This window comes from Ochotona princeps, chromosome 3 (assembly GCF_030435755.1).
Source record: "Ochotona princeps isolate mOchPri1 chromosome 3, mOchPri1.hap1, whole genome shotgun sequence".
Taxonomy (NCBI): Eukaryota; Metazoa; Chordata; class Mammalia; order Lagomorpha; family Ochotonidae; genus Ochotona; species Ochotona princeps.
Genome location: NC_080834.1, coordinates 99,987,011 through 100,010,593, shown reverse-complemented (window position 1 = coordinate 100,010,593; position 23,583 = coordinate 99,987,011). Strand labels below are relative to the sequence as shown.

Sequence of the window (23,583 nt, the reverse complement as noted above, 5' to 3'; positions counted from 1 at the left end):
CTAGAGAGATATGGAAAGCACGGGAGGTGGCATTGTTTCTGGAATTCCATGGCAACCTTATGCACCAAGTGTGACCAGCAAGACCCGAGATACTTACCTTACACCTGGGGGAGGATAACAGAGGCAGAGATGAGGGCATATCACAGTTTCCTAGAAAGCTGCAGCAGGCTAGAATATATGGCAGAACGAGGTACTGTGAAAGCAGTGATTGCATTTGTTGTGTTTTGTCACTTATTCTCATTCTTAGCAGAATAAGGATTTAAGAAATTTTACATGATTGATAATTAACATGACAGTACTTCCTCAAATTATCTGTTAAGTTTTAAAAGGCGTTAATTGGCTATTACAATGTTGTAGATGATCATTTGTTAAGATAGATTTATAATGAAAACTAATGATCTAATATTCTGAAAAAAATATGTTGTAAGATGGAATGTATAAGTATGGGTTTATTTTAAAAGTATGTATATGTCTGAATATAATATATATATTGATACATCAAGGAGATAAATGCTTAATTTTGGATCAAGGAATAATGTTTCTAGTTTTCTTATTTTTGGTTCATTGTATTTTCTGTTTTTGAAATGTGACCAACATATATTATTTATGTAAAGTAGAAATTAGAATCCAGATTATGAAACTTGTGTTGCTGAAGTAAAACATTCGTTCTCAAAGGCTTCCAGTTAGACTCCTGAACTAGTAGCAGACTAATGGTTCACGAGCAAAGAATGAAGAGGACTACATCTAAGTATGCATTCCATGTATTTGGAAACTGCCAAGACAAATTCCCTGAGGGCTGAAGTCTGCTTGTTTTTAAGATTGCTTCCTTTATGGATGAGTTGACATGCTCCTATTTGGTTTAAAATTCGTTTTGGCTTGAAAATGTTTAATTCATTCCTCTTTGACCACAAACTAGAAAAGGTAATTAAAGCCAAAGTCTACATGTCTGATTCAAAGCCAAAGTCTACATGTCTATTAGTCTTTATATGTCCTTTAACCTGTTTCTTTGAGATCGGAGTAGATGATTACTGAATTCAGAGTGCCTTTGAAACACATTCTTCATCATTATAGCGTGTTTTCTTGTTGAGATATGATTCATGTCTATATTGTATCCTACACCATAGGCCTTAATGCTTTGCTCATATTGTCAAAGAGAGGGCTGCTATCTGCTACTGAAGACAGGACAAGTCGTTGGTCAGATTTTTCTTTCTATACTTAAAACACACATGTGCTCACTTGTGCATGTGCAGATGTCTTTAGAGCGCTGCCTCCTCCTCTCACTTTTCTGCTACTTGGGGACAGAGTCTGGTGCCTCTGTCCTCCTTTCATGTGAGCTGCCTGCAGCATGAAGCAGAAAGTGAATTTCTCCAGATGCTGAATCTGCTGGTACCTTGACCTTGGACTTGGCAGCCCCTGGAACCATGAGAAGTAGATTTGTATTATCTGGAATACACCCACTCTAAAGCATTTTATTACAGCAGCAGGGACAGACAGAGACATATGGTTAAACCTCTTATGATAGATACTCACTGACTGATTTCTTCCATGAGTTGTCTGCTTTCAGACTGTGCCTGTTTCCCATGACTGCTGTAACTAGGACCACTAGCCTTGACGGCTTACAACAGAAATTTGTATTTCAGGCCATTTGTAGTTATTCTTGGTCAGGAAACTCCGATAGAGAAATTCCAATTGCAGCCTGGCAGAATGCTGGTCTCCTACAGGTTTATACGTGCCCATAACCCAAAAAAGAAGAAGAGACTGTGATAAGTCTTCAAAACCAGAACTGCTTATGCTTGTTTAATACTATCTTAGCAGTTTCTCAGATTGCTTTTAAATAGACTTATATCCAAGATTCTCAGAATCTATGGCAAGAGTACAATCAAAGCTTATATATAACCTTAAATATAAGTGTTTTTCTATGTAGTTGATGCATCCATATTTGTCTTGTTTATGTATTTTTGTATATTCTATCTTCCTACCCTGACAAACATACCTTTGTAAGAACAAATTAAAATGTACACAGAAAGCTATGATTTTATATGATTGAAAATACCAAAGATGATTCAATTGAATTATTGCTCACATTTGAGTGTTGTTGATGGGGCATTGACATTTGAATAAATATAGAAGGGAACTTCATAATGTTAACAGAAAATGAATTAAAAAACTTTGAAATTTTGCATCATTTTTCACAATATGCATCTTCATGAATTTTTGAAGTATTATTGAATATGTAATCCCTAAATCATTAGTTAGTCCACAAAATACTATTTGTTTGCTTTCACGTTAAAAAAATCACTATTAGGACTGAGAAATTTTTTCTATACTTGAGCTCTACTGAGAGCAGCGATGCAAAGAAAGTGTGATCTAAATAAAATGTTATTATGTTTAAACTGTTCAAAATTTGAGTGTGATTGCACCATGAATTGAAAGAAAAAGAAAAGTAAGAATGCTGATGCTTGGTATAGGAGCAGGTAGTCCTGCATGATGTAAGGACGGCAGCACAGGAAGGTGTGGAGCAGTTAACCAATTTGTTTCTTCTCTTACATAAGTGCTCCCGCAGCTCACATCCTCCCTTCAGCCTGGCGTCAGCACTGGCACAGCCCATGAGCCACCACAGTGTTCAGATACAGTCACCTCTTCTTTTGAAGACATAAGCCTAGAGAAGTGGAATGTTTCCCTGAGCTGAGCAGCATTAAGAGACTAGGAGGTTAAGACCTCTGTCAGCTAAGCTCCAAAACATGATGTGTTGAGGCACCTGGATATTCTACAACACCTGCATTTATGGAAATGGGACTGCAATAGGTAGAATCTTCAGAAGTACAAAGCATGAGGCAGATACCACAAGGACATGTTCTGGGAAGATGGAAATATTCTGTATCTTCAGCTGCTTTGCTGGTACATACATGTATCTGTCAGAATTCATCGAGACTTCATCGTGGATTCTAGTTTATGTGAGTTAATTTTCAATAAAGTACTGTTAGCAAAAGAAAAAAAAGATGGGCCTGGCATGATGGCTCAATGGCTAAATGCTCACCTTGCAAGCGCCAGGTTCCTGTATGGGCACTGGTTCGTGTCGGGGATGCACCACTTCTCATCCAGCTCCCTGTTTATGGCCTGAGAAAGCAGCAGAGGATGGCCCAAAGCCTTGGGACCTGGTACCCACATGGAAGATCCAGAAGCTTCTGACTCCTGGCTTCAGATTGGCTCAGCTCCAGCCATTGTGGCCATTTGGGGAGTGAGTCAGTGGATGGAATATCTGTTTCTTCTGTGCAAATCTGATCTGCCTTTCCAATACAAATAAATAAATCTTTTTTTTAAAAGACCACTGGAGCATTCTTTTCTGTACATAAACAGAAGGGGGTAACCACACGTGAACCTATTATTGTATTTCATGTGTTCTTCTGCTTCCATGTATCATATTCTTTTTTCTTTCTCTTCTTTAGCTGGCTGCAGTCTTTCTCATACATCTGACTTCCGTGTCCCTGACATATCTTAAAATAATTTTCCATGGATGGAATTTTTGTAATTTTATAATAATTGTATACTTATTTCCTCACTCTTATAAGTAATATCAGTCTATATTGCTACAATCCAGTTTTTATGTTATTACTGCCTTCTTTTGCTATATCTGACTGTCACAAACTAAGCAATTTGTAGAGAATGAGGGCTCATACAGCACATGGTTTTGGAGACTAGGAGAGCCAAGGTCTAGGGACTGTTTGTGGTGAAGCCATTGTTGCTGTGGGGACTCCCTGCAGAGTCCAGGGATGGTGCAGGACAGCAAGTGGTAACAGGGGAGCATTTAAGCCATAGAGTCAAATTAGCTTTAAAACAGACCCACTCTTGAGACAAGCCCCCAATACGGTAAGCTCTGGCTAACCCCATTCATGAGGGCAGAGTCCTCATAACCTGTTAACCTTTGAAAGGCACCACTGGTCTCCCCAGTTCTTGCAATGAGGACTAAATGTTCATGTGAATTTTTAGTGAGGACACGTGCACTGTAGCAGTCACTTTCTTGGGATGTGTTTTCAGTTCCAGAATGAATGGATAGCAGATAAAGAAGATTTTAATGACCTATGCACTTACATTAGAATATTATTATTTGAAAATACCGGAGAGGAGCTGCTTAGGAGGGAAGAAGGTGTTTTAGGGCTACAGTTTTGGAGGTTCACAATCCAAGATCATCATTGATGAGGCTGTCCAATGAAGATGGATGGTGGAAAACATTTGCAGGAACATTAGCTGGGAAACCAGGAAGCAGCCACAGACTAGCTGGGCTGCACTTGGCTTATGTAATCAACCCTGCTGTGAGAAAAAATCCCTAGTGACCTAATAACTTCCCATGAGACCCACTTTCCAGACACTATAATTAAATTAAAATTCAATTTGTAAGCAGTATAAGATTTTTGGGATCAAGTCTCCTACACACAGGCTTTGAAGTCCACCTAGGCTATCGTTCAAACCATATCAGTGTTAAAGCTCTGGTTAACATATTGGACTTTGGAGGTTAGCATAATAAGCTAGGTTCAAGTCCTGATTCTGCTTGACCTTGGGCAAACTACCTCAAACCTAGTTCAACATTGCCTTTGTTTTGTTTGAGGGGTTAATGCAGTAGTGCACATTAAGTGCTTGCTATGATGTGTGCCACATAAGTGCCATGATAAGTGTTTATCATTGAATAACCTATTATGAACCTACTTTCTAAAAGGGGGATGCCTGTGTCGCTCCCCGAGCTTGTGCAGAAGTACTGTTTTTCCAATGTAGCTTCAGCTTTGTTTTAGAATCTCAACTATTTTACAGACTAAAGGGCATTCATATGCTATGTAAGTGCATTAGTTGATTACTAAGACATTGCACATTGTTTAGTGTTCTCTCAAATAGCTTCTATTCATTGTTAATTTATGCACAAGACTGCAGCACTAGTCACTGAAATAGGGAAGGCTCAGCATCCGTATAGCACAGGATGAAAGAACAGAAAGAAACAAGTTTGTGTTGCTTTTGACATGGCTACTAAGACAGTGCCTTCCCAGGGTGGCCTTTTGTACTGGTCAGGCTACAGGTTTCTCAGGGCCTCTGGTTTACAGGTTGGCATGATTGAGGAGGTGAGAGGGTGGGGTGGGCTGGAAGAGGTGCCTTTGTGTGCTAGAGTGCGTTCGTTTTCTGTCATTCACTTAATGAAAGCAATGAGTCTTCAAAGTGCTGTGTGGGAAGCTGGCTCACAGCTGCTGCTCTATTACTGTGATTTCCAGAGGGGCTGGGACACTGTGACCCTAGTGGCCAAGCTGGCCAGTGGCTTCCTGGCTGCTGTCTCAATCCCAGTGACTTAGCCCTAGTTTGGCTCCCAGTTTGGATTTCTTCTTTCTGTCTAGCTGATTTCTCTGGGTAAAACAGGACTGTCACAGGGGCTGCCAAATTTGGCTGGGTAGTCCTTTCTACCCCCAGCCATACCTCTTTTACCTACTTAGTTATTAGTTTCTTGTTTTGTAAACTCTCAAGCATAATTGAGTCATTTAATGATGGTGTAGCAGAAATTTCAGAGCAATAAGAGAGACTGGGGTCTCACTGTCCTTTATCCCTGATCAGCTGTGATACTCAGCATGGGACCAACTGTTTCTTGGTCTCTGATGTAAGGGAGGACAGCTCTGCCTCACAAGCCATGTTACTTTCTCAGACTAAAAAGTGGATGGCACATTGGTGTCACTTGCTGCCCATGGCTGGGTTCTGATGGGACACACTGAGTGATTGTCACATCACCTGGGAGGCTGAGGATAGCTTTTGATGTCTTCTGCATTTCTGGAATATAAGAAAGTTCCACTTGTGTGCAGATGTCCTTCATACCCTGTTCACCCCACCACAAGTTTAAAAGACAAAAGTGAAAAAAAGATGCACTGAATGTGCTTACCCTACAGAACATGCAGCATAATGTGTGGGTGGATTTCCCTTGTGGTTTCAGGACTGACAGGGAGCTCCTGTCCTGGCCTGCATCATGAGAAAGGACTGCACTGTTTATCGGCAGCCCAGGAATAGCTAACAATCCAAAGTACAATTTCTACTGAATGTGTATTACTCTAACAGCATCAAGAAGTTGGACCATCTTTAGTGAAAGCATTTTTCAGTAGGGGATCATTCAATGGATATAAAAGAGACAAATATTTTTGTAGAGGGTTGCCCCAAGACTCTGGAAAGGCCCCAAAGTTAAAGGCTCCACCCAGAATGCAAATCACTTACCTGGGGAAACCTGTTGGGTCATGGGAAAACTCATCCTAACTGCAAAGATACTGCAGTTACAGTATGCTCTTTTATTCAAGTCCCTGTGGTAGCACCAGTCAGTTTTTAGCTGTCTTTGCTGCATGCTGCTCCCTTAAAGCATATTGTATAAATCTAACTCTGCCCTCTCTGCCTTGTTACTGTGGCATTTGACTTACTACTCACCACACTAGTTTCAATCTGTTACTTAACATGGCATTTTCCACTAGTATATCTGTGACATTGCCCAACACAAAAATTATGTTAAAGTGGGACTATCACTTCCCTTTGCATGTAAGTTATGAACAGACAAATTTCTCCCTCATCCACACACACCAAACATAGACAAGAGGAAGCAGGAAGACTCCACAGAAGGTGTTCAGGACAGGGCAGATGTGGAGTAGGCACCAGGGCCTTGGTGACTTATGGGAGATGCTTGGTTGTTCCTGGAGAAGGGGAAGGAGGCCTGGTGCCTTTGTCTTGGCTGACTGGTTAAAAAAGGTGGGGAGGATGCACCCTTCTGTGTCTGAAACTCCCTCTCTCCACAGCTGGGTGCTGCTTAAGTCCACAGAGCTTCTGTGTCACTGCCCTTATGCCTTGATATGGGATCAGGCAGCAGGACTGGCTTTCTGTCTCTTGGTTAGCAGTGTGCCCTGGCTGGGGCAGAACTAAGCATGCCCCTTTCATAACAGGGCCATGAGTATGGGCATCCCTGCAAGCTGGGAGTACGCAAAGACACCTGTCCACTCCAAGTCAGATGTGTATTCTGAGAAGCCCTTTGATTCTGACATAGATGGCCAGTTGGGGTTTATGCGGGTTATGTTGTTGTTGTTTTCTTTCTGTTTTCCTTTTTTGTTGTTGTTGTTGAGGAGACCTCCAAAATAAGCTATGTCCCTCCTGGACTGGGTGCTAAAGATTCTCAGCAAAGCCTAGGCCAAAGGCACCAGCATATTTCTATTCTTAGGAAAAAACAACTGGTGCATTTTAGTGCTGTCCATCTGGCAGAAGCACGAGGCTGGGGAGAAAGGACCCTGCCTGAATGCTTAGGCAAGCTTCAGATTCCTAAGGTGAAAGACACTCACCAGCAGATGGCAGGAACCTCCGCTGGTCAAGGTCAGGGATGTGGGATCTCCAGAGCTTAGGGCACAGGTCTAATCCCTTACAGGTCAGGTAGTCCAGGGCCCACCCTTGCTGTTGTTGTATAACCACAGGCACGTTCCCAATCTTTCTGGGCTTCCATTATCAACCTAAGGGGAAAAAATGTGACGGGGAAGGTAGGAAATGACTGGCTTAACTCATTTCCATTGTTCCTTTCAGAGTTTGTAGTTTTAGGTGTTAAATTTAAAGCCTTAAATCTCACCTCACCTCAAACATTAAGGTATAAGAACGATAAATTGTATCTTAGGATTTTTGCTTTTCTTGGGGTTTACTGTCTCTTCACTATGTTCTTGGAGATTTGACAAATAATAACCTTCTCTTTTGATAATGCTACTTACCTAGACCATGGGAAAATTGTAGTCTGAAAATTTCTGTAGTTATGTTAAACATCTTGTTGGCTAAAATTATCCATGTTATCCATGTGTATTTTACATTTTATTATGGGAACATTGAAACACATACAAACGGATTATACGAAGAACCCTTACGGGGCCATCAAGTAGTTTTATGATGATCAAAAGTTCTTCAAATTGTTTTCATCTGATACCCCCTCCCCACTTTAGGCAGGGAGAGTGCTGTAGTATTTTTAGATGAATCACAGATTTCTCATCATTTTATTGATAATTAGTTTGCTTTGTATTTCTCTTTGAGAAGGCTGCCCATTTTGTAAAATGCAACTATAGCACCTTTTTAACACACACTCAATAGCAAGGTAAGAATTCTTTGGATTTTTAGTGATTTCTGGTAGGAGGAGTGTTGGGATACAGGAATCTTCCTCCTTACACCTTCCTCCAGAAATGTGGTAGAAGTCATGGAGGAGGATCTTCCCTGCTGAAGCTGGTGCTTGACCCACCCGCTACAAGACCTTGAGAAAGCAAATATGGTAAAGGACTGTCCGTTCAGAGCAATAGATCAAAGTAGTGTCTACCGCGCACTGCTTGTGTATGTATTCTTACTCATCATCATCTTCTGTAACCTTCACACCAAAACCAAAAACTCCCCAAATATCACTTAAGACTGATCAGCATTAGAACATCATGCCTTTTTTTTTTTTAGGAGCAAGATGGCCACCTTTTAATGTTATTTGGATCTATTCCATAGAGCTGAAACAGTATGTGTATTCCATATAAATACATTCAAGCACTTTAAAGAAAATTTTTATTACATTATTTCTGAAAATTTCTGCTGAGCAGTGAAACTCAGTATTCTTTTTATTTCTCAAGGATTAGACAGTAAAGTGTTGCAAACATAGTGTGAGCCCTGGAAGGAAATTTATATTTTTGGAGACTAAGTAGAGTAGAATACAGTAACACAATAATACTTCAAAAGGTTCATGGTGAAAAGGGATTACAAGATGTTTATTTTGTGCAAAAATCTTTTGAACAGCAGGAATAGGTTTTTCGTAATACACCATTTTCTATTAACTTTTTGAAGACATGGTTTGTACTGAAGAAAAAGAGCTTCTCTGGAATTTCTCTTCTGACTGCTTCCGGCTGTGTGTTGGTGAAGCTCTTGTTCCTACTGTAAGTCGGTGGCAGGGATAAGAGAGGCCTGATTCTGCAAGACGCATGGAGTCATTTGTGGCAGAAGGTGGCCAGCCCTCCCATGACTGATGCCGAACAGGGATACTTGTAAGGTCATATACGTTTCTCTTTACCTCTTGAATGGTACTGCTTCCTGAGAAGTTCAGGTTGTACTCCCGCTGGACTTCTCGGTGGGTGATGATCAGCATGAAGTTGTGATTTAATGACTCCTGCAGGGCACCAGCATGACTAGATGATGAAGGTGGTGGCAAGTCTGGTGTAAGGACATAAAGACTGTTGTTTTTTGGCAAATGTAGTGACTTTAAGACCATGCTGTCTTCCACATCTCCGGTTTTCCAGCCTTTTAACAGCATTTTAGACACAGGTATCTGAAGTTCATTTTCTAGAATCTGTTTAATCTCTCCAACAGTACAGCTGTCTTCAAGTACCACATCAACATTTCTGTCTCTGTACTCAACCCTGAAGTCCAGCATCCGAGGTTGCCTCTCCACAATTTGTCTGGATGGCATTATAGGTCGAAATGCTGAAGAAGAGGGAGTAGGAGCTGGAGAGGGATGTCTTGCTGGATCAAAGGCAGGTCCTGGCGTGGCCTCACTGCCATAGTCACTTTGTAGAACGACATTTTCCTGGGGTATTACACCATTGATAGCTACATCATGCCTTTTTTAAAAAGAAAGATTTATTTATTTGCTTAAAAGGCAGAATTACAAGGAGAGGGAGTGCTTCTATTTCCTAGTCACTGTCCAAATAGTTGCAGTGACTGGGATTGGGCCAGGATGAAACCAGGAGCGAGGAACTCTGTCTGTGTCTCCCTCCTGGGTGGTAGGAGCCCTAGTATCTGGACCATCTTCTGCTGTTTTACAAGGATAAACAGCAGGGAGCTAGGTCGGAAGTAGAGCAGCAGGTACTTGAACTGAGATGTGAGCACTTCAGTCATCCATTTGACTTGTTGCACCACAATGCCAACCCCAGAATAGCATGATATTACTATCACTCCATACAGAATCCATGGGATTCAGTGTAAGGCTGTTTTGTCCATGTGTTCTAACTAGATGTTTTTCTCCATTTCATGCTTTCCAATTCTCTGGGGAAATAATTAGGAGAGGATAATATTGTGGACAGAGTGAGCATGCAAATACTTCCTCTCCCCAGCTCAGGTGAAGGGATTGGTCTCCCATTCCCAATATAAATGCAGGTCCCAGGGCCTCACGGTTATTTGTTGGAGTTACATCTGGGTAACATTTGAAGATTCGTCCTTGCAGGTTTGAAATGTTTGCTTTGGAGACACTCAATTATTTCATTCAATTAGAAGAATATTTTAAAATATATGTGTGTGTGTTTGTGTGTGTGCGTGTGAGTGAGGGATAGATTCCATCTGCTTGTTCACTTCCTAAATGCCTACAGTGACCATGGCTGGGCCAAGTCTCTCCCATGGGTGGCAGGATCCTAATTACTCGCCACCACTTCCCATGGTCTGTGTTGGTGGGCTTTGGTATCAGGAGTCACTGGAAATCAAACCCAGCCACTCCAATGTGGGACACAAGCCAAGTGCTAATTCTAGTGAAAAGAATTCTTATTTTTGTTGTTGCTAATTCTTTAAAAAAATTTTTGGAATGATTTTTTTGCAAGGCAGAGAGAGCAACAGAGAAAGAGAGATATGAAAGAAGGGAGGGAGAAAGGAACAAAGTGAGACAGAGAGGGAAATCAAAGCCAAAGAATCATCACCAACTCCAGATGGACTGTGTGACGCCTCCTGAGGAGAGCTCTGGTGCCTTATGGTTCATTTGAAACATCCTTCTGCAGCTTCATGGAAGGAGAGTGGAATGGTGGTTGACCAAGGCTGGGAAGGGCGGGCAGGGGTAGCAAGAGTCTGGTCAGGAGTCTAGGGCTGCAGGGGAGAAGGGCAACAATTTCTGATGTTCCACAGCCTGGTGTGGAAACTCTGGTTGATGACATTTAACAATCTATTTCCAGTATTCTTAATATCAGGAAAAGAAAAAATATTTGCTGATAGAATTACTAATTGCCCTGAGTTAGTTATTGCAGATTGTATCCACATACTGAAATGTTACACTGTGTTTTGTAAATATGAGCAGTTACTATGTATCAATTACAAAAATGTTCTTTGCAAAATTACAGCAGTAGGTAGACACCTGCCATAGTCGTGAGACCTTCCAGCAGTTTGTTGGGACTTGATTTGAAGCTTATACTTCAGGACCACTTCCTCAAGCTGTCCCTCTGCAAACCTTGGGAGGGACTCTAGAATGCAGTCCTTGCTCATGTGTGTCAGCTTCAAGCCACGTAAACTCCAGATGCAGCTCTGCATGTCAGGTATTGAGTTGTTGACACGGAGCATACCAACAACTCATGCCCATAATGACCATATCCTAATAAGCCCAAGATTTTTCCAGTAGTGGAATCTTCCTTCTTTGTTTGCAGTTTTTCTTGGCAGCATGCATGCAAGGATTTAACCAGATTTCTGTTTTCTTTGTGCAGATGAAATTATGCAGCAGGAAGTTAGGCCGTTGGTGGCGGTGGATATAATAGAACAGCTTCACAGACAGTTCGCCATTCTTTCGGGTAAGCTGCCCATCCATTTGTGGGCGTGGAGATTCTTGCTGGGAGGGCCTGGCCTCCTGAGCCTGGGTGAACAAGGGGCAGTGCTGCTGTCTCACTGGGTTTCCCAAGCAGCCATACCTTGCAGCTTCCCAGGACCAAGTGGGCTGACAGCTGTCCTGCTGGAGGAGGGTGGGTTCACAGATGCTGTTCCATCTGCTTGAGTGCAATCTGACTTTTCCCAGGGGATTATTTTTCCTTGGTTGCAAAGTACGGGGCTGAGAAGATTTTTGAGAATGGAAAGATGAAGAACTGCTGTCATCAGCTGCCACTGTGACATTCTTTCAGTGTCCTTGTTGGATAGTCTTCCAGGATCTAGTTGAATTGTGTCTTTGTTTTAAAGCTCATGAGTGTGGGTGAAGTTGTTTCTATGCTTAGATCTTTTAGAGATATATTTTTTCATCAAACATTTGATTGTAGGTGAAGCTGATGTTGATAAAAGACTAGAGATGTTTTCAAACCTAGTTACAAATCCTGAAAAGTTGTCTTCTTGGAAGCATGCCATATTGAGAACAGATATCTCCAGTACAATTCACAGAGGAATAGGGAGAGTTGTGGTGGTGATATTAGGAGGTATGGAGGCATCTTTGAGAGGTTAAGCCTAGGGTACAGTTCATTTGTGCAGTCAAAAGGGGTGAAGGTGGGTCTGCTGGGATTCCTTGCTTGGTAGCTCAGCTAACAAGTTGTTATAAAAGCTGTGCCTGGCCAGACTTGGTCTCCCTGGCTTTTATGTTGAGGTGTGACCTCCTCCTCCTCCCACACTCAGTTCCCTCACCTTTCATGGGGCCCTCGTAAGAATCTATGTGCTGCTGTTTGGACTTTCAGGTTCCAAACTCAGAGTTACACAAGCCTATTTTTTTCTTTCTAAACTGTCTCAGGTATTTTGTTATATTAATGAAAAGCTAAGGCTCGTGGCAAGTTATCGTTTCTTTAGCTTTTACCCCTGCTCTAAAATAAGAGATAAAGTCATCTGAGTTATATCACAATGAGAATATGCAGCTAGTATGAATTTCACTCTACAGGTTCGCTCCTCCTGCTACTATTTGAGGGAAATGCAATCTATAAGCAGATGCTCCTTCTCATCCCAGCATTACATTCTAAGTTGGCAAATTGTATACAATCCAGAATGTTCTCTGAATTCTCGTTCATATTTGTCTGTGCTCATATAGTCACTGAAAGTTCTGGGAGTGTGTTTTGCTTATTTCTGGGTATACTGCTGGTGCTCAGCACAGAGGCTAGAAGGGGGCTGTTACAAAGAAACCATGGCACATGACTGTGGGAGAACAGGTCTCTAGGGCTTGCTTAGGTTTTAAACTCCATAATATGGGGTCTGGAGGTAGATTTCCTGGTTGATGGGGCCTCTGGCTCAAGGGTCAGGAGCTCAGTGACATTAAACCTGGTACTTTTATGATCCTCTTGGTATTTCCTTCTTGTTTGTTGAATTTTGTTCTTGAGGTGACCATGACAGCTCCAGAAATTGAGTCTATCCAAAGCAGAAAGAAGGAAAAGGAGGAATGCTGCCTGCTTCTGTTCCATTTGCCAGGAGAACAAAATTTTCTGATTTCTTTCTTTTTTTTTTAATGGAAGAGAAACTCATCATTTATTTGTTCATGCAATTAACTGACAATTAACAGATAACTTGCAATATGCCAGAGTCTCCAATGATAACTGAGACTCAGCTTCTCAAGGAACTTAACCTGGTAATTAATAACAAATTGAAGCAGGGCCAGCCTTGTGCTGCCATCACCGCCATTGACTTCCCATATGAACACCAGTTCAAGTCCTGACTACTCTACTTTTGTTCCAGCTCCCTGATACTGTAGCTGGGAAAGCAGCAGAGGATGGCCCAAGTCCTTGGGCCCCTGTACCCACAGGGATACCTGGAAGAAGGTCCTGGCTCTTGGCTTCGGAACTGGCATAGCTCTGGCCATTGTGGTCATTGGGGAGTGAACCAGTGGATGGAAAATATGTCTCTTTTTTTTTCTCCTTCTGACTTTAGAGTAAATAGATCTAAAATATTTTATTCTTGTAAAAAGAAGCAGCATGTAAAACAAGTCCAGCAAATAATTTCAGGTGTAGTCAGGGAGTGGAGTCTGGGGAGGAATGGAAAATAGGGTGTTTTCTGCCTAAAAGTGTGAATCCAGCCTTTCCCAAAGCTTTATCTTCCCTCTTACCTTCCACTGTGTCCAATTTGGCTTCTTTTGGAAAATCGTTAGAGTTGTAATTTTTCTTACCAATTACTAAACTGTAAAGTTAAACATCCAAGGACTTGATCATATCTTTGGCCTTTTATAGTAACTAGATTGGAAAAAAAATTCAACCCAACCCACCAAGATTAAGGGTCATCCTCTCTGTGTCTCCCCACTGACCTCTTGTCCACTACCCAGATTCACTAGACACACTGTTGTGCCAAGAATGAAAGATGTCCCAAAATGCAGGACATTCAGTACTAAAGCCAGGACTGTCCCTGACAAGCTAGAATGAGTTGATCACCCTGAGATGCAGTAGAAGTATTCAGCTTAAAGAGATCCAGGTTAATCTAGGTTAAAATCTTCTTCTTCTTTTAAAGACTTATTTATTTTTGTTGGAAAGGCAGATTGACAGAGAAAAGGAAATACTGGGAGAAAGACCTTGTCACTGATTCACTCCCCGAGTGTCCACAACTGCTGGAGCTGAGCCAATTCAAAGCCAGGAGCTAGGAGTGTCTTCTGGAGCTCCCATGTACGTGCAGGTCCCAAGGCCTCAGGCCATCCTCCTCTGCCTTCCCAGGCCACAGACAGGAGTTGGTTAGGAAGTGGATTAAGGAGGACATGAACTGGCACCCATATGGAATTCTGGAGTTTGCAAGGTGAGGGTTTAGCCACTGAGCCGTAGTGCAGGACTCTAGGTTAAATTCTTGACTAGGAAAATCCCTTAAATTGATGGCTGCTTTGTAACACCAGAAGTTAATGGTGTCCCTGATTTCTTCTTAAGTCTCATACCAGAACTGTGTCATGTAGCTGTTTGGGAGAATCTGAGGAGGCAAGCATTTAGTTTTCTGTGATGGTAGAAGGTGGGGTCAGCTTGATTGCTGCTCGTCAGTAGCCAATTTTTCTCCTTGGAGAGGCTTGGAAACAAGAGCTTTGGTCACTTTGTGGCTCTTATTGCTGTTATTCTCTTTGTGGCCTTGTTATCTCCATCCAGAAAGCAGATGGGGTAAGAGACCATGGAAAGAACATGATGCTTCTTAGCTTCCTGGCTTAGAGGTAGCATTCAGCACGTTTCATTTACTGGTACCTGGCTTAGTCAGGGGGAGATGCTTATCAGTAAAGGAAGCTGGAACATAGAGTTATCTTAGAATGGCCAGGAAGAAGAGAAAACATAGGGGAGCAATCACCTGTAACCTACCCATGTGCTTTAAAAATGTTAAAAATGCAAATGAAAAACTGAAAATCATGATAGTAAAATGGGTTATATTTCAATGTGTGTTTTGTAGCTACACTAGAAGCAGTAATGAACTAGTATTCCCTGTAACTGGAATCAGGCAATACCTCTGACAGGTGCAAAGTACTGAGATGTGTTGTTAGTGATGAGATATCTTGAGTGCCTTTACTCTAGTGATTTTATAAAATGATAAACAGTTGTTGGTGAAGTTCTGAAAAAAAGAAAATATTCCTTCTCTTAATTTGCACAGTAGTTGCATTCCTGAAAAATCAGTATACATTAAATTTATTTACAGATTATGACTCTGTGAAAACAGATGTAGAGTCCAGGTTCAATGCATGGTAAATGGCCTTTTCACTTACCCTAGGCCTTTGGGAAGCCATTTGGTAGTCGCAGACTGTGGGACAGTTATCTTTTTGTTTTTATGTGGAACAGGTAATTTACATCTTGGGCCCTGCCATTTCCAAAGCCCCTTCCAGGGAATAGTTCTAAAAGTAGTTCTTGAGAGAGGTGGAGGGGAAGTCAAAACTGGCAGTAAATAGAAAGAGCTATGGCTCTCTTTCCCATTTGTGTTTGCACTGCCTTCTTGGAGGATCCCCCAGAATTTCAACTTCTGCTCTGTGACTGAAGCCTCCCCACGAGCCAACACCTGCATGCTTGTGGCAATCACCCTATGCACTCCATGGATTTAATAGTGTCTACAGCAGAGCTAGTTATCGTCCATATGACTGGAAGGTACAGATAGTATTGAGAGTGAAGTTTATTTTTTTTAAAGATCTTATTTATTTACTTATTTATTCATTTATTGGAAAGCCAGATTTACAGAGCGAAGGAGAGAGAGAAAGATCTTCTGTCCCTTGGTTCACTCCTCAAGTGGCCACAATGGACAGAGCTGAGCCGTTCCAAAGCCAGGAGTTAGGAGCCTCCCCTGGGTCTCCCATGTGGGTGCAGGGTCCCAAGGCTTTGGGCTGTCCTCAACTGCCTCCCAGGCCACAAACAGGGAGCTGCAAGGGAAGTGGAGCAGCCATGACACAAACCGGCGCCCAAATGGGATCCTGGGCACGTGCAAGGTGAGGACCTCAGCCACTAGGCCACTGGGCACAGTTCATTTTATTTAACACACCTTTTTACTTAGTAGCAAGTACTTTGGGAGTCTCCTAGTCTGTCTTCCTCTCAAATTAAGACTTTGGCACCTGTTTTCTTTCTCCTGCATTACTATGTGTCCTCACAAGGTGGCAATAGACGCCTGTTGTGGGTTGTTAATGGTTGTATGTGGGTTTCCTTGAGGCTTAAGCCTCTTGGGATTCATATTCAATAGCAGATGAGCGCTGGCAGTAGTTAGCTTTGGGGCCTTTTCTGTATTCAATGTTGATAGTAACCACGAGAGAGGAAAATCTCCCTTTTTCCATTCAGATGGGAATAGCTTTACTTTAGTTAACTATTAAACGTAAAATCAAACGACATAATCATATCCTAATGAAAACTTTTGGTGTTTGGCTCTTTGAACCGTTCCAGCCTTCCCCTCACCAAATGTGGATTACACATCAATGACATGATAACTGCATATACACAGAGCCTTACTGGAGGAAACAAATACCCTTACTTCACATTTTTCTGAAACTTCCTATAGAGGTGAAACCGCAAAGAGGAAGCACATTTGGGGGAAAGCTGATAACGCCCTACTGATCAGTCACCACCATGAGGAAGCTAATTATATCCCTGTCAAAACTTGACAATCATCGAATTTGCAAGTATCTTTTTGGGTAACCTAAAATAAGCACACAGGATTAACAAAGAGGCACTTCCTGGAGGAGGATGCCTCCCCATTCAAATAGTCATGTGATTCTTTCCATGGCAGCTGGTCTCTGAGCGCTCAAAACCCACATTAACAACCCATAGGAGATGCCTGTAGAAAAATCCACCATGCTATCTTACTCTTTATACTCATGTTAACTTGTGAGCACATTCTGTTTCTTAGAATTAATTCACAGGGAAAGCTGGATTAGAAACAGAAGAATGTGGGAGATAGCAGGCTAATCATGGGCATGCAGCACTGGCATCTCATGTGGGCATTGATTTGAATCCTGGTTGCTCTACTTCCTGTCGAGCTCCCTGTTCATGACCGGGAAAGCAGTGCAGGATGGCTCAGGTCCTCGGGCCCTGTGCCCTTGTGGGAGACTCAGATGAAGCTGCTGACTTCTGATCAGCCCATCTCTGGCTGTTAGAGCATTTGGGGAATGAGCCAGTGGATAGAAGATATTTCTCTCTACCTGTCCCTCTTTCTTTCTATAACTCATTCAAGTAAAACAAATAAACCTTAAAAAGAGAGAGAAGAGAAGAGGAGAGGAGAGGAGAGGAGAGGAGAGGAGAGGAGAGGAGAGGAGAGGAGAGAAGAGAAAAGATTCTTAGGAGGTTTGGCGTTAGCATAGAGAGTGAGCTGGTGCTGTCACCAGGTAGGCTGGCCACTTGGGTCCTTGTGGTGGGCCAGAGCCCTCTCTCCTTAGCCATGGGTGCTTTACTGCCTGCCTTGTTTCTCTTGAGTCTTCCTTTGCTGCGGCTTCTTCATTGAATGCCAGATCCTCATTAAAACACACCGGACAGAGATTTTTCTTAGACAGGTAAACACATGCAACTGTTTGTAGCTGGCTGTCCTGGGGAGCCATTGTTAAACTCTTGAAGTGGCCTCCCTGTTAGGACTTAGCCTGTGAGAGGTGTGGGCAACACTTCCTGTCTCATCGACTGGTGCAGAGTTTCCCAAATACTCGGAGTTCTCAGTGCCGTTCTCATTAATGACTGACTGAGATACAATGGCACTGAGAACAGCGAGGATATAAGTGGATCTGGCACTTGAACCCAGTGCTTTTTCTGTTATGGGATGATGGCATCCCAAGCACCATTCTTACTGCTGTGCCAAACCCCACCCCTCAGTTATTGTTTCATGGTATCCCTGGATGATGCCTAAAGCAGCAATTGAGAATTGAAACAACTTGTTAAGCATATGAATATGCATATATCTCATCAATTCAGCAGCTGTGTGAAGAAAATGACACATATAAGCTAAACTTTTTAAAAAAATTTTTATTCTTAAGTAACTGCAATAGTTATAAGCCTTGGAATCAGGCTAGACATCATTCTCATTTCTTTCTTCATATTAATTTTCATATTGTATTTGTTGTCTGTCGCAGCAATCACCAAAAGCACAGCTTTAAAAGACCTAGTGCCCTACGGAAGAATGATTGAATGTTGAAATTGTGATATACCTCACTCAGGTCGATAGTATACATGGTGTTTGACAGATGTCTTCCTCAAAAAATTTAAGATGTCCCTGGTACTCTTCTGAGTTCCTGGTGGCTTCTTGAGTTCCTACCACACCATTTGGGAGCCCTGGGGCTAGATTTCAGTCATGTGGCTGCATGCAGCTACAGGGAACCTGGGAGAGAGAATGTATTTGATTTAATCTGGTGGCACTGCTTGAATGGATTGAATATTGTTATTCTTACGGGGATGTTTTCTATTCCTATTCCTAAGTTCTTCAAGTTTACATGATGATTACCTCTTGAAACAACATAAATTATATAAACAGGCAGTAATAAATGATCAGCAGTCTGGTAAGGTACTTACTTAATTCTTATAAAATGTTTCAATGTAGGTGCAGATAATGTTCCTGTTACATAGGGAACTTCGGAAAGTTCACGCAAAAGTGGAATTAATTTTAATTTAGCATAAAAATTTGAAAGGTGTAGTTTTTTCGTAATTCAGGTTTCTCATGAACTTTCTGGAAACTCCTCTTATAGGTAAATTTCAATTTTGTTTTGCATCAAAGTTAAACTTATCTTTTAATTTCATTGTCTACAGATTTTTTTGAATTATCCTCATGTGTATACACACATGAAAACCTACTTAGGTTCTATATCTTGTCCCAAATCATAAGCAGTTAAGAGCTTACACAAGAGTAGGATTTGAACCAAACTGTTGGACTTTCAGAGCCAGTTCTCTCTCTCTTTTTTTTTAAAGCTTTACTTTATTTTTATTGCAAAGTCAGATATACAGAGAGGAAGATCTTTCATCAGATGATTCACTCCCTAAGTGGCCGCAACAGCCAGAGCTGTGCTGATCGGAAGCCAGGAGCCAGGAACTTCTTCCAGGTCTCCCACATGGGTGCAGATTGCCAAGGCTTTGGGCCATCCTCGACTGCTTTCCCAGGCCACAAGCAGGGAGCTGGATGGGAAGTGGGGCCACTGGGATTAGAACCGGTACGCATATAGGATCCCAGTGCATGCAAGGTGAGGACTTGAGCCATTAGGCTACGGTACTGGGCCCCGAGAGCTAGTTCTCTTAATCATTTTGCTATTTTAGCTTTAATATTGACAGATTACAGAATATCACATAATGGTGTCAGCACTGTTTGCTATTCTACTTAATATTGCTTTTTGTATTTGTCCTCTGTTGGTTGTGAAACAAGTGTTTTGGAGAAATAAAGGAGTTTAAGCTCACTGTCAAGTTTCAAGAGTGAGTGGTTTTCTAGACTGGCAGCTCACACAGGATGGTTGTGGTAGGTGCAGGGGCAGTGATCAGATGGTAAGGCAGGAAACAGAAAGAACACCTAGGCTAAGCTTGAACTGCAATAATTAAAGCCCCTTAAGAACTTCCTGTGGGTTGGTGCAGGGGCCTAGCAGACTAATTCTCCACCTGAGGCACTGGTCAAGTGCCTCCATATGGGTGCCAATTGTAGTCCCGCTTCCTGGCCTGGGAAAGCAGTCAAGGACAGCTCAGAGCCTTGGGATCCTGCACCTGTGTGGGAGACCCAGAAGAGGCTCCTGGCTTTGGATGGGTTCAGATCCAGCTCATGTGGCCACTTCAGGAGTGAACCACTGGATGAGAAGTCTTTCTCCATCTATCTCTCCTTCTCTGTGTAACTCTGCTTTTCAAATACAGCTAAAATAAATCTTAAAAAATAAGAAGAACCATCCTTTGAGGGCACTGCCCCAAATAACTCTCACTGATTCCATTTAGATTAAGTCTCTGCCCTTCATCCATCAACCCTTAGCATTAGACTTCATAGTTTAAATGGCTGTGCAGCTTTTAGGAAGACAAAACCTACTCAACTCATAATACCTTTACTTGACTAGATAGCTTCAGAGATTTCCAAAATTGAATTCTTTCACAAGGCCACCAAACAAGCATGAAGGAGAAAATAGACTTGTTCGAAATTGTTGAATGTTAACTTTTCTAAACTCTAGTTTGAGACAGAGAAAAGGGAGGCCAGCGTCACATCTCCTGACTTGACGACGGTCCATGTGCAGTCCCCATGGAAGTGTGGTGGGAACACATTTTGCCAGTGAAGATGCTGACCACCTACTTCTTTTTCAGGAGGCCGAGGGAAGGATGGTGCCCCCATCATCACTTTTCCGGAGTTTGCGGGGTTCAAACGCATCGCAGATGAAGACTTCCTAAATGTCATGACCTACCTGACCAGCATCCCCAGGTAAACTGAATTCACAGTCCCTGACTTTATCCCCATGTTTTTCTGGACTGAGATGGAAACTCCATGAATTTAATTTACATTGGTGTGTAAATTGTCCAATTAGTCATGAAGCAGGAATGTAGAAAGAGACAAGGAAATAGCTACACAGGTGTCAGTTTGGACTGTAGTGCACAGAGATACTGATGAAACATGTCTGAGTGAAGGAGACTGGAGAGCTACTGCTGCCTTTGTTCCTTTCAGGTTCATTGCCTGAGCTTAAACTTCTGCTGACTTAGGCCACCCAACACATGAAGAGTTCAAACTATATCAAGATCCATTTACCTTTCCTGAGTAAGAAACTTAGGAGAAACTCTGACAACCACCATTGTCAGATGACCTAGAACAAGGAAAATATACAACATCCATCGTTAGGAACTGTGCTTAGGGCCAACCCTATGTGAGGAAGAGTCTGGGATCTGCTGTTGCCACCTCCTCCAACCCGGGCATTATATCTTCTTGCCCCTGAAGTTGATGCAGGTGAGGGTTTCCAAGGGGTGAATTGTGCCATAGAGTTCATGTGGTCATCACCATTGTATTTGCAGAAAGGACTGGGAATGGGACCCAATGCTGATTGGTAGGCAGGATGGCGTCCACTTGCCAGCAGAGCTGACTTGGCTGATACAGGCTTTTTTTTGTTCCATAGGTGTTATTGCTTATGGCATAATTCATTCCTTAACTGTGGTGTGGTTCAGGATAAAAACAGTGGCCATGGGTGTGCTGTCTGCTGACTCTCCGCCGGAACAGCAGCTTTGTGACTGAAAAACCACCTTGTTAGTTATTTAAAAAGATTGAGAGTTCTAGTTCATAGGATATTACGATATTATTATGCGCAGCTAATTCCCGCAACCTGGTTCTTTACCGTGAGCTGAAATCACCAGATGCAACGAGGTATCTTAGGAGGTTTATTCCAACAGAGCAGGAACAGGGTAGGGGTGGTGAAGATCAGGAAAGAAGGGGAGAGAGGAGAGAGAGGAGAGATGAGAGAGAAAGGAGAGAGGAAAGATAAGAGAGAGAGCCGCACCTGGGGGGGGGGGTACTTTTTGTCTGCCAGGTGTAGGGGGTGGGGATTGGGAGGGATTGAGGCCAGGCCCCCAGGGGATTGGTGCCTGCAGGTGAATGCCTAGGGATGATTGGCAAGTGGGCGGAGTTGGGGAAGGGGCTGGAAGATTGGGGTGGGATTCTCAGGTGGAATGCCAGGTTACATCTGATTGGCGGACGGCTGGACCGGTGCGAACTTCATGAGCTGTGAGGAAGAAGGAATGGCGCCGGGTCCAGGGAAGGATATTGGAATAACTCCTTACACACCTGGCATCTGTCTGATTCCACCAGGGGAGATTAGGCAGACAGTTGGTTGCTTCAACTAAACTCCTTCTAAATGTTGTTTGTTTGTTCTCTGTCTTCTTGGAGAAGGCTATGAATTTATGTTCAATGTGCTGCTTTGAAGTTTAGTGCTTGAACTATGTATCACCAGCATCTTCTCTCTTCTCATCAACTTCCCCTGACCACAATTGTGCATCCAGCCAGATCTGGGAGGATTTAGGGGAATCTTGCTTTGAACTGGCATCCACTTCTGAGCTTTGCTTCTGTGCTTCTCTGCATATACTCTCTGCCTTACCCTTATAGGTCTGACTCCTGCATGTCTGTCAGCCTGCAGCTGTGACCTCATCTCTTTGTGGAAACCTTCCTTGAACCCCAATTCTGTTCCCACAGTTTTTTCCTTCATCTCCCGAGCATTTCCCTTAGCAATATGGAAATCCCCACCAGAACATATGAAACTGGTTTCAAACTGTCTCTTCCTTTTAACTGTGAGTAGGGTACTATTTTTCAAAGTAGTGTACTGTTTTTGTTTTCTTTTCCTTGCTCCTTTTCTCCCTGTCTTCCTCCATCTCTAGAACAGTACCTGGCACATGGTAGATCCTAAAGAAGCAGTAGCAGGGGCCTGGCATGATAGAGCCTAGTGGCCCCAGTCCTTGCTTTGCACCCACTGGGATTCCATGTGGGTGCCGGTTCTAATCCTTCCCATCCAGCTCCCTGATTGTGGGCTGGGAAAACAGTCAAGGGTGGCCTAAAGCCTTGGCACCCTGCGCTTGCGTGGGAGACCTGGAAGAAGTTCCTGGCTCTTGGCTTCAGATCAGCACAGCTCCGGTCATTGCGGCTACTTGAGGAGTAAATTATCAAAGGGAAGATCCTCTCTGTCTCACCCCCTCTCTGTATATCTGCCTTTCCAATAAAAATAAATAAATCTTAAAAGCAGTAGCAGTAGAATTTCCAGTTTTAGTAATGATTTATTCCTACATAAACAGCTCTTTGTAGGCTGACAAGGGGTGGGGGCAGTGACAGAGCAGGAAACCCCTACTCCTACCTTCTGCCTTCCTCTCCCTGGTTTTTATGGAGCTGAACTTGGGCCCATTTTGGCCCAGTTGTCCTTGGGGACAGTGATGGATCGGCTTAGTGAGCTTTCCTGTGTGAGCAGTGGAGAAGGAGGTAAGCAGGGAAAGCAAAGGGTGGAAGTGCCTTCCTCCCATCCTGCTTGTTTTTGTTTTAACCCCACTGCCCCAATTTACTTACTCCTGGGATGCAGTCAAATGCTAAATTGAGTGGGGAATTACAGCTTGCACTTGCAGCCCTTTCCCAAATCACCCTGGGGACAGTACATTGAATACCATCGAAACCCTTGCTGTAAGAGATAGCAGTCTCACCGCGCAGGTCACTATAGAATCCTTGTATAATCTTTTATGAGCCAAGAGGCATTTTCCTTTCCCAGACTGCTATTTGTGCCTTGGGAAAATACCAACCTGACTAGTTCTTCCCCTTTCCTTTAGTTGACCTCCTCTCACACATTCTGGTTGCCCCACCCTTTGTTCCCTCAACATAAATGAGAGACAAAGGATGACAGGGGAATTACACCCCAACATTCATGTCCAGTTGACATTTCAGGTTCCAAAGACTGAAACCACCCTTGTTTGCTCTGTGACTCCTATTTATCATGATTTGCATCTCTCTAGATGTTACCTGGTTGCCAAGTACCAGAGTCCTGCCCAGTTTGCAAAATAGTTTTTGGTCAGTTGG

At 42.8% G+C, this 23,583-nt stretch overlaps 1 protein-coding gene across 2 annotated transcripts in view; it reads left to right on the top strand.

Annotated features, from left to right (window-relative positions):
- Positions 1-23,583, top strand: part of MCF2L2 (MCF.2 cell line derived transforming sequence-like 2) — a 261,237-nt gene that overhangs the window by 20,931 nt on the left and 216,723 nt on the right. For both annotated transcript variants that reach the window (XM_058662140.1, XM_058662139.1), the window contains exons 2-3: positions 11,448-11,531; positions 20,361-20,475. In XM_058662140.1, coding sequence (XP_058518123.1) covers positions 11,448-11,531; positions 20,361-20,475 — 199 coding nt within the window. The remainder of the gene's footprint in view (positions 1-11,447; positions 11,532-20,360; positions 20,476-23,583) is intronic.